Source organism: Neltuma alba, unplaced genomic scaffold (genome assembly GCF_004799145.2).
Source record: "Neltuma alba isolate B1F8T4 unplaced genomic scaffold, ASM479914v2 tig00012821_pilon, whole genome shotgun sequence".
Classification (NCBI taxonomy): domain Eukaryota; kingdom Viridiplantae; phylum Streptophyta; class Magnoliopsida; order Fabales; family Fabaceae; genus Neltuma; species Neltuma alba.
The window spans coordinates 90,127-104,665 of NW_021637213.1; the positions used below are offsets into that span (position 1 = coordinate 90,127).

General features: G+C 33.0%; 2 protein-coding genes and 1 pseudogene across 4 annotated transcripts in view; 1 reads left to right on the top strand and 2 right to left on the bottom strand.

The window, feature by feature from the left end:
- LOC114731307 (rust resistance kinase Lr10-like) overlaps positions 1-8,200 on the bottom strand; it is a 29,764-nt gene extending 21,564 nt beyond the window's left edge. The window contains exon 1 of the mRNA XM_028918445.1: positions 8,146-8,200. Coding sequence (XP_028774278.1) covers positions 8,146-8,164 — 19 coding nt within the window. The 5' untranslated portion in view covers positions 8,165-8,200. The remainder of the gene's footprint in view (positions 1-8,145) is intronic.
- Positions 1,147-7,574, bottom strand: LOC114731304 (G-type lectin S-receptor-like serine/threonine-protein kinase At2g19130). 3 transcript variants are annotated; one of them, XM_028918443.1, is made up of 5 exons: positions 6,866-7,574; positions 5,284-5,334; positions 3,382-3,417; positions 2,831-2,856; positions 1,147-2,681 (listed from the first exon to the last, which is right to left on the bottom strand). In XM_028918443.1, the coding sequence occupies exons 1-5, from the start codon at positions 7,557-7,559 to the stop codon at positions 1,365-1,367; spliced, it is 2,124 nt and encodes a 707-aa protein (XP_028774276.1). In that variant the 5' UTR covers positions 7,560-7,574; the 3' UTR covers positions 1,147-1,364. The 3 variants fall into 3 exon arrangements, with proteins under 3 accessions (XP_028774276.1, XP_028774274.1, XP_028774273.1); XM_028918441.1 differs by having other exon boundaries at positions 5,284-5,328; positions 6,848-7,574; XM_028918440.1 differs by having other exon boundaries at positions 5,284-5,331; positions 6,848-7,574.
- Positions 7,853-10,387, top strand: LOC114731305 (rust resistance kinase Lr10-like; annotated as a pseudogene).
- Positions 10,388-14,539: the final 4,152 nt, after the last annotated feature.

Consider the following 14,539-nt stretch of genomic DNA (forward strand, 5'->3'; position numbering starts at 1 on the left):
TATCCTTTGTTGATAGCATTTAATAAGAAAATCGATTCTATCAAAATGCACTTTTATTCTGGTTCTTATTTTTATTCACAATTAAACTTATTTCATATGCAACAATCTAAAACTTCTTTTTTTTTTTCTTTTTTGGCAACGCAACAATCTAAAACCATTCAACTACACTAGTTCGTATTTTAACAATTATAATATAATAATTGAAAAGATTAGATATTTTTATCCCCCAAAAAATTGGAGTCACATGCATAATGTTTTAACAATATGATCGACTTATTTCAAGGAATTCCAAAAACAAGGGACAAGGATAGAGAGAACCAGCATAAATTAAAGACCAAAAAGGGAAAAAAAAAAGTTCCAGTTATGCAGAGTCTATATGCATTAACAGGGTATTAAAGCGATTAATGGACTTACCTAATACACTGGGCCAACAAAGGTCAAAGCCGTAAAGAAGCATACTGTGGATGTCTGTGCAGGACCAAGATTGGTTGCTCTGCGTAGCAGGCCACGACGTCATATATGCCAATTCCATGCCACAACCATCGTCTAACCCCAAATCACTGAGAGTTGGGTCGCTAATATTAAATCTTGAACTGTCCGATTATGAAACATTGTTTCATCAGATGGACAAAAGTACAATGTTATTGGCAACCGTCGAAGGGACAAAAAGTCCCATTACATCAAAATTCTTCTGAGAAAATTCTGAACATATAATAAGATGTTAGTCTTGGCATGATGCTGCTACACGTACCAGCCATTTAGGAGGGTTGCAGGGGCAAAGATCACGAGAGGAGAAAGCTAGACAAGAGGTTAGAATTCATATTGACGCGAAGAGAAGATTCTAAAATTGCCAAATAAAAATAAAGAACTAGGAAAAGTATTACTTAAGTGCATCCAAAGTTATGCTATATATAGATCAACTATCATTCTGTATCAATGGAAGCTTGTGGTTCAAATCCTTTTGCTTCTTTATAAAAAGTGCATGTGTTATCTGCCAGGAAAGATGGATCCTGACACTACCAAATAACTGAGAGGGCAAAATATATACCATTATATGAAAAGCTTTCACATACTTTGGATCATTAAATATGTGTCCCCTATTCGAGCATGTCTCTTTTGATAAATGTAGTCCTAGGACCAAGGCAGTAGGTAAAACATTTTTATCAATTTCCTCAAAAACATAACTATCAAGAAAGACATAATGCTTCTTCCTTACTGTATCACATGATATAAGAAATGGAAGCCTAACATGCATCCATTTCTCAGGTCGATACAACCCCCACTTCTTATTCATATTTAAGAGTATCTCGTAATAAAAATATATGTATCAAGGTCATTAGTACTCAACATACATATGTACAATGCTATATTGATCTCTCATCATCTTTAGCTAAAAATGAGGTTGTCTCTTTAGGATTATTCACTGAAGGATCAGAGGATTTAGGCGTTGAACGTGAATGAGCACTAACATCAATTGTTGGTGAATCTTGTGCATATAGAAAAGACTGCTGAGGCAATACTGACTCTTGCTTATCTGCTTCAAGAGCCTTTTCCATCGAAGGATGATTGCTTGATGAGTTGGATCGCCGTATTGAATTTGCATTATCATCCCTCGCTGGTAACTCTTCTGGATATAGATAAGGCTTTTGAGGCAATTCTAAATCGTGCTCCTCTCCTTCAAGCATCTCCACAACTCTGTTCATTGAAGGACGATCACTAGGCTTGGTTTGAATGCACCACAACCCAACGATCAGCATTTTCCTTGCCACTTTCATTTCTTCCTCTGTTGCATCTGCTATGCTAATTTCATTCCCTTCATTTAACTGATCATAAGCCCAAAAAGGAAAATAAAATTGACTCGATTGCTCAGCCAACACATTCAGATTCTTCCTTCTACCAGCCATCTCCATTAATAACATCCCAAAGCTATACACATCAGCCTTATAGGAGACTCCACCTACATTTTGGTAGAACAGTTCAGGAGCCATGTATCCTATAGTTCCCCTTGCCGCCGTAAGAGACACAATGCTATCATTTGTTGGGTAAAGTTTAGCCAGGCCAAAATCAGAAACCTTTGGGATGAAGTTGCCATCAAGAAGGATGTTGTGCGGCTTTATATCAAAATGCAGAATTTGCATATCACACCCTTTGTGAAGATATTCAATACCACGAGCTACTCCTAGAGAAATGGCATACAATTGATGAAGATTCAAGGATTGCTCATTGTCATTAGGTTTAGAGAGAATGTATTTGTCAAGAGAACCATTTTGCATGAACTCGTATACAAGAGCACGCTTTGATCCCTGCACACAATAACCGATGAGTTGCACCACATTTACATGGTGGATTCTACCAAGTGTTGCAACCTCGTTGATGAAATCCTGCCCATTGGCTTTAGCCTTATCCAACATCTTGACAGCCACATCACGACCACTTCGAAGTTGTCCTTTGAACACAGAGCCATAGCCTCCTTTCCCAAGTCTTACTTTAAATCCTTTTGTCATCTTCTTGATTTTTCCATAGGAGTACCTTATGGGGATGATGTTGTTGTCGCTTTGCAGAAAATCTTCAATGCTTTCATACATAGATAAATGCCTTTGTCGCCATTTATAGATCAGAAGGGCAAGGAAAAATGGAGCCCCCAACACAAATTTGGCCCCCGTATAAAGAGCTGGCAATGAAAATTTAAAATAGAAGATAAATAATTAGAGTGTGCCCTTTAACTGAAACTAGTAATGAATTTCTATTGTTTGGTCACCCATTGAACTCTCGACTCTTGTACTCTTAAAATTTGGATTATTTTGTTTAAGTCAAGGATACCTGACCATACTAGAGTGAACCTCCACGCCAAGTAGTCTGCAAAACAGAGAAGGCAAACATTGACATCAGTTTCTCTTATGAGAAAGTAGTGTGATAGCTGTGAAAACACTTAGTGCCACATTGAATAGGATGTCGTTATATTAGTATGGTGGTGGGTTCTTGGAACTATCTAGTGCTCCTCAACCTATATATGCACAACTATTTAAACATCGTATCAGAAAAATAAAATAAATATACAGTATCATCATAAGCTTATAGTAATTGAATGAATAGCTAGTAAAAAAATCATTTGTAAACGGGAAAAAGATTGCGGGACAAATTTTTAACAGTAAGTTCATAAAAATTTATATACAAACAGTAGAAATGGAGCCCCCAAGACAAATTTACCTCCAGCATAAATAGCTGTAGATGAAAATTCAAGAGAGAACATAGGTAATTAATTAGAATGTGCCTTTCGACGGAAACTAGTACAGGTTGGAATTTCTAATGTTTGGTCAGTCATTGCACTGTCTACTCTTCTACTCTTAAAAATTAGATAAGTTTGTTAAAGTCAAGGGATACCGAACGTTATCATAGCGTAGAGGTATGACCAAATGTCTGCAAAACAGAGAAAACAAGAAGTGATATCAGTTCCTCTTGCGAGAAAGTACCATGATTAATGTGAATATAGCTTGTGCATCAGCATAGTATTAGCCTATTAGGAGAAGGGCTTATGTATAAATTTCGCCCCGAAATTTATTCAAAACTAATATTGACTATTAAAGTATTAATATTTACCATTAACATTTTTAATGATAAGAAACAATATTGCTTCATTTTAATACTTATAGGAAACTTTGAACGCGGAAAACCTATGGGACACTATTGTTCTTGAATGAAAACTTTCGAAACGCATTTATACCTTAACCCTAAGGAGGAAGTACAAACTACATTTATAATGTATAACTGCAAAATAAGCAATATTACTTTATTATTTATAGATATATTTGTTGAATAATTTTGTTAAATCTTAATTATTGGAGGTAATTATTTGTCTCATCCTAACCACATGATACCTCAAAGCCACATTAAATTCCGATTAATCAAGTTGAGCTGAGAAGGACTAGAACAAACACCTCTAACGGAGCTTCACACTCATTGCCACTTGGAATAATGAAGCAAAATAGTGAGAGTCAATCTTAAGCCGGAGGTACAATCTTTTCCCAAGAACTTTTCATACGTTCTAAATATAATATTTATTTTGCAGTGCAAATTATATTCGGAACCGGAGGCATTTTATTAGAAATGTATAACTTCAGAATATATTATCTAAATATTTTTTTTCACTTAGTTGTTCATTTAAAGTGAATACAATTAACTAGATTAATATCATTTTTTATCCCTGAAATTTGACTCTATTTTAATCTATTTAAATATTTTTTTTGTCTTTGAAACAACGTTTTTGATTTTTGAAATAAGGTTTCAGGGACCAAAATCACTCGTTTTAGATTTCAAGGACAAAAAAAAAAGGACCAAATTTCATGAGCTAAAGATGATATTAACCCCAATTAATTCAACAAAAATATCTGAATTTTCTCTGTCCAAGATTTAGAAATAATATTAGTTTAAATGGGCAGCATTCCTTCATATATATTAAGATAGAAACTCAACTGCCTGAACTCTCCTAAAAATACAAGGCCAAATCGTATATAGCCTCGTAAATTTTAGGTTATGTGCACATAGCATCTCTCATTTTTAAACTGCAGTGATGAATCCTCTTAAATTTCTACATTTATATTAAAAAAAACATTTCTATTGTTAATTGGTGTCCCCTGACTGAAAGAATATAATATAAGTAGGGGTTTATCTATATGTGGCCTAAAATTAAGTGGCATATGATTAATAATATATTATGCTTTATAATTATGAGTAAAATAGTATAATAATTGATGATATTTGTATGAACTTAAAGGGTTAATATTATTCTTAGTTCTTCAAATTTGACCTGATTTTTGTTTTAGTTTTTGAAATTTGAAACCAATGATTTTATTTCCTAAAACATTGTTCCAAGAACCAAAAATCTTTGAGCAAATCAAAATGAAATCAAATTTCAAGGATCAAAACCACTTATTTTAAATTAGAAACCAAAACCTTAATGATGTTAAATTTTAACATCGTATTAACTCAAAAAGTTATTTGTTGATTAGTTTAGTGTTTAGAGATTTAGGAAAAATAAAATAAAAATACACTAGCGTTCAGTAAAGGTTATAATAATTAAATGAATAGCTCATAAAAATAATTTATGAAGGGGGAAAAGGTTGGTGTAGGACAAATTTTTTGAAGTAAAATCATAAAAATTTTATATATAAGCAGTGGAAATTAATTTATGACTCTTTCTTTCTGAGATTCTTTGAAACAGTGCAACTAGCAAGCACATGCTATGCAGGCTACCAAAAAGTTAGAAGTTATCATAAGATGCCTTACCCTCGATAAGCTGGAGGATCTTTTGAAGAATGGTATTTCTTTCTGCTGCTACATCAGACAAACAAATGTATTAGTAGGGATGTGTGTTAGAATATTGTAAAATAAAAAATTCAATAACAATAAAATGACATCGAAAAAAAAAATATAACTTATATATTCCTTCTATAACTAAGAAAATACCAAATGTATGATGGTTGTGAACTATTGATGATGCCAAGGGAAAATATCATCAAGAAACTATATGCTATTTTACTTATTATCCTTATCATGTTATTATAACACCAGATAGAGTAATGCAAAATATTACCATTTTTTAAACATACAAAACGAGGTACTCTTCTGTTCCTTAATATAAGACCCATTTAGCTAATTTGATTAGATTAAAGAAGTTAGGTAAGTTAATTAATTATAAGAAATGTGATATGTTTTTCCTAAAACACCATAATCATCTTTCTTAATACCTCTTTCTCTTCTACTTGATTATGGTTGAGGGGTATTCATAAGGGTAATTTAGAAAAAATTGATAAATATGAGAAATATGTATTATATTTAGGACTAAAACAAACTTTACAATTGGGTCTTATATTAAGGATTGGAGGAGTACTAGTAATTAACCTCATTCCTATTACGTTATAATGCATTCCAACACTAATCTCCTACCTAATATTACAAGGTAAAGTCACCGTGATTCGCGAGGTTAGAGCCGTAGGAGAATTTCTCTTAAATGTTAACTAAATACTTTGAAGAAATATTCAACATATCTTTATTGGTACATTTCATATACTGCCTTCCCCTGATTTTTGATGTAAGAGTTAGTCAACTAATTTAAGTAAATTAAGAAAATTTGTTAGGTTAATTATTTATAATAAATATCTGTTGTCTTTTCTCAAATAACCTTGCTAATTATGTGTATTTGATAGATGGAGTCTTTATTAACATGTACAACTTCTGTAAGGACAACTTTGAAAAAAATAGTTAAACATGAAAAACAAGGTGAATTAGAATATTATATTTAGAATCAAATTGAAAGTCAAATTAATTCTTATATTAAGCATAAGAGATAGTATTTTTCATTAGTAGCATTTATATTCTGCTTCTTCTTTTTTTTTTAATATTATTGGTGTCTGATTCTAATTTTTATTCACGCTTTGATTTCAATTAAACTTATTTCATGTGCAACAATCTAAAACTTATGTGATAAAGGTGGAGTGCGGATATCTAGCTCTTATATATATATATTGATTGAAGGCTTTTCAATCATAAAAACTTCTCTTGTAGTTATCGTAAAAAAATAATTAAAAAAAAAACGACACACACTAGTTCGCATTTCAACAATTATAATATAATAATTCATTGAACATATTAGATATTATTATCCCAAAAAAATGGAGTCACATGCATAATGCTTTAACAATATGATCGACTTATTTCAAGGAATTCCAAAAACAAGGGATAAGGATAGAGAGAACCAGCATAAATTAAAGGCCAAAAATGATAAAAATAAGTTCCAGTTATGCAGAGTGTATATGTATTGACAGGGAATTAAAGCGACTAATGGACTTACCAAATAGATAGTGCCAATAAAGATAGGGCCAATAAAGGTCAAAGCCGTAAAGAAGCATATTGTGGATGTCTATGCAGGACCAAGACTGGTTGCTCTGCGCAGTAGGACACGACGTCATATATATCAGTTCTATACCACAACCATCGTCTAATCCCAAACCACCGAGAGTTCCATAGCCAACATTCACATGTACATACGAATACGAAGACGAAGAAGCTGCAGCCCCCTTTGAAGTGTTGAAGCAAGGGGCTGTGTCCACAAACCCAGGGGAATGCAGAGGGTGTTCACACTTCACGAACATCATCATCATATTGCCGTCGTACCGTCTAAACCGTGTCACAACTTCATTTTCATTGCTGAAGTTGTAGTATGTTAAAGAATACTCAGGTGGGGAGGAGGAATCCAACTCCACAATATTAGCATCCCTCACTCTAATTGTGCGGTTCTCATAATCAATGGACGAAATACTGTATCTCCCAGACTGCCAGTACATCACCAGTTGGTTGTGCTCGCAAGATAGGTTAAACCGGAGGTAACCACACTGCTCTGGAGAGTCGTTTAGCCGAAAAGGGCTGCTAACATTAAGATGTCCACACAAATGAGAACAGTTCTGGTGTCCACCATCTGATGCCTTGCAAGTTCTGCAGAATAACATTATCAGAAACAGAGCCACCAGAAATTGTGTTGATAAGGAACACATGTCCCTTGTCATGATGGTCTCAAAACAAAGAGTTCTTATTGATCTCAACTCTGGAAAGACATATAAAAGGCCTTCCAACCTTGTATATCGTACAATCAAGAAGTTTCCTAGAAAATTTTCTTTTTGACACCGACAGCGTGGCAGCACTGTAAAAAAATTGACAAACGTGTGTATTCACACCATCATAGAGAAGTTGTTTCTTATCACCGAAAGGTTGCATTGAAATTATACTGAAGTTGACACTTGATAGGACTTCCAACAATTCACAAATGAGGAGAGAGTTTATTGACGTAAGCACATACATCATGCAAGGAAAATGCTGGGAAGCTACACTTGTCCGGAAAAATATCTTGGTTTCATATTTGAGATGAAATCAGGAACTTGTTATCTCATCTTGCTACTCCGGGGAAACCAAGAAATGGAAACCTCACTTGTAAACTCCTCTTTCTTTGTATGCTTGTTTCTAATTCTTGGGTTTTCAGAGTCTGTAGGAAGCTCCAATAGCTGTCCAGAACCTAAAACAAAGTGTGGAAACCTGCCTGTTCGGTTTCCTTTCCGACTAATAGGACGCCAACCAGCACAGTGTGGGTACCCCGGGTTTGATTTACAATGTTCATCTACCAATCATGCTGTTCTTGAGCTCCCTGGGTCAGTCAGGTTCAATGTCAAACACATCGATTACAAATACCAAATCATTCAGTTATATTATCCTTCTGGCTGTCTCTTGAGGCATGTCCGTAACCTCAATCTACATCCTTCCCCCTTCCAATTCATATCCCTGTCGTCGTATCCCCAAGACTACACCCTTTTCAATTGCTCATCCCCAGGACATGGAGAATTCCTTTCAACGTGCCTCAACAGCTCTACTTATCAAGTATATGCTGTTCCTTCTGGCACCTATGTCTATGAACTAATTTACCTGGTTTTTTGCAGCAAATTATTTAACATTTCATCTGTCCCACCTGAGATTTTTGATGTTGAGAACACTTCATTTGATGTGGTCTCATCCAATGTGCAAATATTGTGAATCAAATCGAACGAGATGTGGATTCAACAAGAGGAATAGTAGTGATGATATTGCATGTTTCGAGGTTCTTTACAAAGGTAATATTCATGTCCTGCATCAAATTAAACCTGTTCCACTTTTTCAAGATGCATATCATTTAGATAACTCGACCATAGCATGCATTCATGAATAAATGTGTGTGTGTGTGTAATCACCTATAATGAGCATACGAAGTCACACGAACATACACATTTCTTGTCTCATGAAAAACATCAGAGTCCTCACATGGTAAGTCATGATTGGGTTATATATGAACATGCTAAATTGATCAATCATGTTAATTTCTTTTGCAGACTCATTAAACAAATTTCTGATTACAGGTCAGCTTCAAGTTGAACTTGGTTTTTTCTCCTAAAGGTCAATTGTTTTGATTTTGAAACTAAATTCGAGCTCTCATGTGTGCAGGATCAATCCTGGGCTCCCTTCTTCTAGTGGTGACGCCGGTTGTAATTCATTATGTTCACAACTCCTACAAATCACGGGAAGAAAGCCAAGCAATAATTGAAAAGTTTCTGAAAGATTATAGAGCTCGCAAGCCAACCAGGTATTCTTATGCTGAAATCAAGAGGATTACCAATCAATTTGAAGTCAAGTTAGGGGAAGGATCTTTCGGCACTGTGTTCAAAGGAAGCATCTCATCTGAGTTCAAAGTTGCAGTGAAGATCCTCACTAATTCTGAAGGAAATGGTGAAGAGTTCATTACAGAAGTTGGAACAATGGGCAAAATCCATCATGTCAATATTATTCGTTTAATGGGCTTTTGTGCAGATGGCTTTAGAAGAGCCTTAGTTTACGAATATTTTCCAAACGGTTCATTACAAAATTTCATAAATTCACCAGATAACAGACAAAACTTTATTGGGTGGAAAAAGCTCCACGATATTGCTTTAGGTATAGCCAAAGGTATTGAGTATCTTCATCAAGGGTGTGAACAACGCATACTTCATTTTGATATCAAACCTCACAATATTTTATTGGATGCTAATTTCACTCCAAAAATTTGTGATTTTGGGCTGGCCAAATTGTGCTCTAAAGATCAAAGCTTAGTGTCAATGACTAATGCCAGAGGAACTTTGGGTTACATTGCCCCAGAAGTCTTTTCTCGAAATTTTGGAAATGTATCTCACAAAGCAGATGTTTATAGTTTCGGGATGTTACTACTTGAAGTAATAGGGGGAAGAAGCATCACCCGTGACATGAAAGAAAATGCGACCCATATTTACTATCCCGAATGGATCTATAGTATTTTAGAAGAAAGGGAGGATGTAAGGATTCATATTGAGGAAGAAGGAGATGGTAAAATTGCAAGAATGTTGGGAATAGTGGGATTGTGGTGCATTCAGTGGCATCCTGTAGATCGACCATCAATGCAAGCAGTGGTTCAAATGTTGGAAGGAGAAGAAGACAAATTACCAATACCTCCGAATCCTTTTAATTCTGAAGGTACATCAACCAGGAAAAGGGCCAACGTGCCCACAAGGAGTCTGATGCAAGGTTTAGAAATAATCCAAGAAGTAGAGTGACAGTCAATAATGATAAAATATTAACCGGTTTGGTTGATTTGGAAGTTTTCCTTTTGTTGTGTGCTGTTATGTCATTTGTATATGTATGTTGTTTGAGCCTTGTGTCTTGAGCATAGAAGAATGCAACATGTAAAGCATATATCCAAGACTTCTTTGTTTCTTCATATGATGTGTTTTCAAACCAAGCATAATTGCAGTTTGTAATGGTCAAAATTTATCGCCAATAATTAACATTGGAAATGGATCATCGCTACATGTTCTCTCTCAATATTTGCCCTCTTCATACGTAATCGAGCTTTAATAGGCATGATCATCATATCAATTGAGGGGGAAATATCTCATTAATTCTTAATTAGTATGTTTTTCATATATAAATACCAAATAAAGTTTTCATGTAGGTTTGCTGTAAAAGGTTTCTATAATGCCCATTAAGTATACCAAATGTTGGGGAATAATCGATAGATCGACATTTAGATCATGCAGGGATAAAGAAGTATGAAGATGTATAGAGAGTAATATAATGAGGATGCAATTCCCGTTGACATTCTCCATATATGTACATGAATAAATATATACCTGCTTGTTTTTAGTACTCGAATTATTTGTTTAATAAAAATTAAGAACACAAACAAGAAAAGTTGAGTGAGCCTTGTTTCTTGAGAATAGAAGGATGCAACATGTAAAGCATATATCCAAGACTTCTTTGTTTTTTCATATGATATGCGTTCAAACCGAGCATAATTGCAGTTTGTAATGGTCAAAATTTATCGCCAATAATTAACATTGGAAATGGATCATCGCTACATATTCTCTCTCAATATCTGCTCTGTTCATAATCTAGCTGTAATAAGCATGATTAATCAGTTAAGGGGGAAATATCTCATTCATTCTTAATTAGCATGTTTTTCATATATAAATAGCAGATAAAGCTTTCATGTGGGTTTGCTGTAAAAGGTTTCTATAATGCCCATGAAGTTTACCAAATGTTGGGGAATAATCCATAGATCGATATTTTAGATCACGTAAGGATCGGATAAGGAAGTATCAAGATATACAGAGAATAATATTATGAGGATACAATTCCCATTGACATTCTCCATATATGTACATGTACTCGAAGTATATGTTTAATAAAAATTAAGAACACGAACAAGAAAAGTTGAGTTTCAAATTCGAAATATACAATTCCCATTGACATTCTCCATATATGTAGCAGAGCATAAGATATTAAATTGATAGTTTGTAATGCAATACAACAACTGATGGAATCTCAGCTTAGAAGTTCGCGTAAAAGAGAAGAAATGAAATAACAATACTCCTCTAGTCTGACTATTTACAGGACAGACAAAAAAGATATTTTTTGGTCTTATTTATAGGGCACTGGGAGAAATTTTTTATATAGATATTCAATTTCACCCTTTATTTATTATTATGTTGACTTTGATTACATGAGATATAATGTATATTAAATAAAGATAAAATTAAAAAGTTGTTGAATTTTAAATGAGTGTTAATAAAATTTAATGTTTTTTTTGGTTTGTGTGAAATATAGTAGAAATAACTTATGAATAGGACCAGAGGAGTATATAATTTGCATAATTTTTTTTAGACTTAGAACTCATAATCTATGTAAGTCTTATATATTCAAGTGCTAAATCTGAACATCCCTTCTCAGAGAAATTTGAATCTTGATTTATTACATTTGTAAGACATTAATCTATTCTGCTAAACCTAATCTTTATTAGCTTTCCATTGGAGACTTGTTCTAAACAAAGACGCATAAAACATGTGGATATAATGAGCCAGCTCAAAATGATGCTGACTAAAATTTAACATAGTTTTTATTAAAATTAATTGTGTAAATCCCAACGTTTTCATGTAGAAGAAAAATAAACTTGTAGATGAGTTGGATTACTCAAAGACTCAAGATCAATGTATTTACAAAAATATTTATAAATTGTTTATCAATGAGATGTTGGTATTGATAATAAGATTTAAATTCAAATTCTTATGAAATAAATATAAATTATATCGTTATTAATTGGATCATTTTTTTTGTAGTACACATGCCTATTGTTTTCCTTCTTTTAAAGACACCTCCATTGCCCAAAATTTTCAAAACAAGTGCGATTTTAATTTACTTGTCCTTTAAAAGCGGAGAGCCAAATGAACCTGAACGGAGAGCATTGGGTGCTCATCAGTTTTGATGAGCACCCAATGCTCATCAGATCTGGACCGTCCAGATTGAATTTTATTTTTATTTTTATTTTTTTAAAAATAATTATTTTAATAAGTATAGGATAAAAAATAAAGATAATCTCATAACTATCATTCTTTAAAAATATATTTTTTTCTATTTTAAAATAATTATTTTAAAATATTAAATCTGGACCGTCCAGATTTAATCTGGACGGCCCAGATGGCTCATCACTGTATACGGACCCTGAAACTGAATGAAGAATTGAAGCTTCAGCGAAAGTTTCCAAGACAACGAGATTAGATATGAATTTCGAATATGTGGTTGCTATGGCTTAGACGTCGTCAACGAAAGTGACAACCCTATCTTCCATCCGTGATTCCTTTTCAAAATACATTGCACATTGGAATCAAAGCGATCGAACAATCATTTCTGGTCATCGCCAAGTGTGTGCAGATGGAAAAGTAAGTCGTCAAGAAGCCCTCATCTGGCCTTAATTTTTTCATCGGACTACTAGAGAAGCCCTAAGTCTAGCTATCCGCAAGGGCTTATTACGAATTAAAATACTCCCTCCGTTCCTTATTATAAGAGACAAATAACCGAATTACGTTTATCAAAAAAACAGTTAAAATTAGTTAAGAACAATTAATATGTTAAAAGTATAATTTTTTTTCAAAAAATACCCTCATTAATAAGGAGAGAGAACAATGGTAATTTATTAAAAAAAAGAGAAGTGGGAAGGAGAGAGAGTGTGAGTTGGAGACAATAAATATGGGCAAAATAGGAAATTAACACAAAAAAGTAGAGACAACTTTTAAGTGTCTTTTATATATAGGAACATGCCATGAGCACCAAATGTCTCTTATAATAAGGAACGGAGGGAGTAGTTTACTGTGGACTTTGATGAGTTTGCAGGAAACTGAGACGCATTTGGGAAAACTCAAACGTGCCTGAAAGGGTGGAAATTTGTTTTCTTTAATCTTTGTTCATCCAAAACAACACGGCCCATTGCATATGTTTTTTTGTCGGAAATAATAGATTAAGAATCCAAATAAAGAAGATTAAACTGTTACTAAAGGGATGAAAAAATTTGAGTACGAAATGGCTAAAGAAGAAAAAGGCCTGTCACCTAGTTAATAGCCTGGCATTCATTTTTTAAGACTTTGACAAGTCTTCTTTCATAAAAAATCTTTACAAACATGTACCAATGAAAAGCCTGTCGGTCCAAGTTGAGCCGCTAAACAAAAGAAAAAGTGATCAGCAATAAAATTTAGTTACAAAATTTTTATTTAACAAAAAACTTTGTTCTGTCACTAATTTAATTAGTGACAGAATTACATCCCTAATTAGTGATAAAAAAATTTCTATCCCTAACTAGTAACGAATTAGTGAAGAAAATTTTTTGCTACTAATTAGTGACAAAAAAATTTTTATCCCTAATTTGTTGTTCATCTAAAATTTTAAAAAAATTTTTAAAATGCCACTTGGCATTTGTGATAGTCGCCGGCTAACACTACGTGTCACCACCAAATAATGCCTCGTCAGATGTGACTTCTTCATGGCCCAAATAAAGGATCTCGTATGCCTATATTTGTCTTTACTAGTTAAGCTACAATGAATCTATAAATTTAAAGTAAAATTATATATATATAAAATATTTTTTTACTTAAACAATTATATATATACACATATATATCATTAAAAAAAATTATATAATAATTTTTATTTTTATTTTTATTATGACAAAAAAATTTAAATATTTGTTTTACTATTTATTTTATAACGTTTTATTTCTTTTAAAAATTATTTTTAACATAATATTAATTTCAAATGAAACTAATCTTGAACTTTAAATCATAAATAATTTTTTACAAATAATTTTTTTAAAATTTAATTTTTATTTTTAATTAACATTGATAATATGTATTATATTTTTAAAAATTTACTCACAAATTTTTTGACGAATTAGCTACATAATGAAATTATAAATTTGGGAAGACAAAATAGATCAAAATTTTATATTTAAAATCAAAATAAATTCTTGTCTAGCTTTTATATTTATATCTAGAAGTGGAACTAAAATAATACACGCCTCTCCCAATGAAATTGACGCAGGAAGCTTCACCAAGTTTGTCATATTGTTCACTGAGTTGGTCCGCTCTTTGTAGCGAAACCAAAATGAGAAATGGAAAAATGAAAATATCAT

What these genes read in the sequence shown, in the direction of transcription:
- LOC114731304 (XM_028918440.1), bottom strand. Translation starts at nt 7,559, where the DNA reads ATGACAAGGGACATGTGTTCCTTATCAACACAATTTCTGGTGGCTCTG. An exon ending in GATCCTCCAGCTTATCGAGG is followed by an intron (nt 3,418 to 5,283) that starts GTAAGGCATCTT and finishes TCTGTTTTGCAG; the next exon opens with ACATTTGGTCATACCTCTAC. An exon ending in CTACGCTATGATAACGTTCG is followed by an intron (nt 2,857 to 3,381) that starts GTATCCCTTGAC and finishes TCTGTTTTGCAG; the next exon opens with ACTACTTGGCGTGGAGGTTC.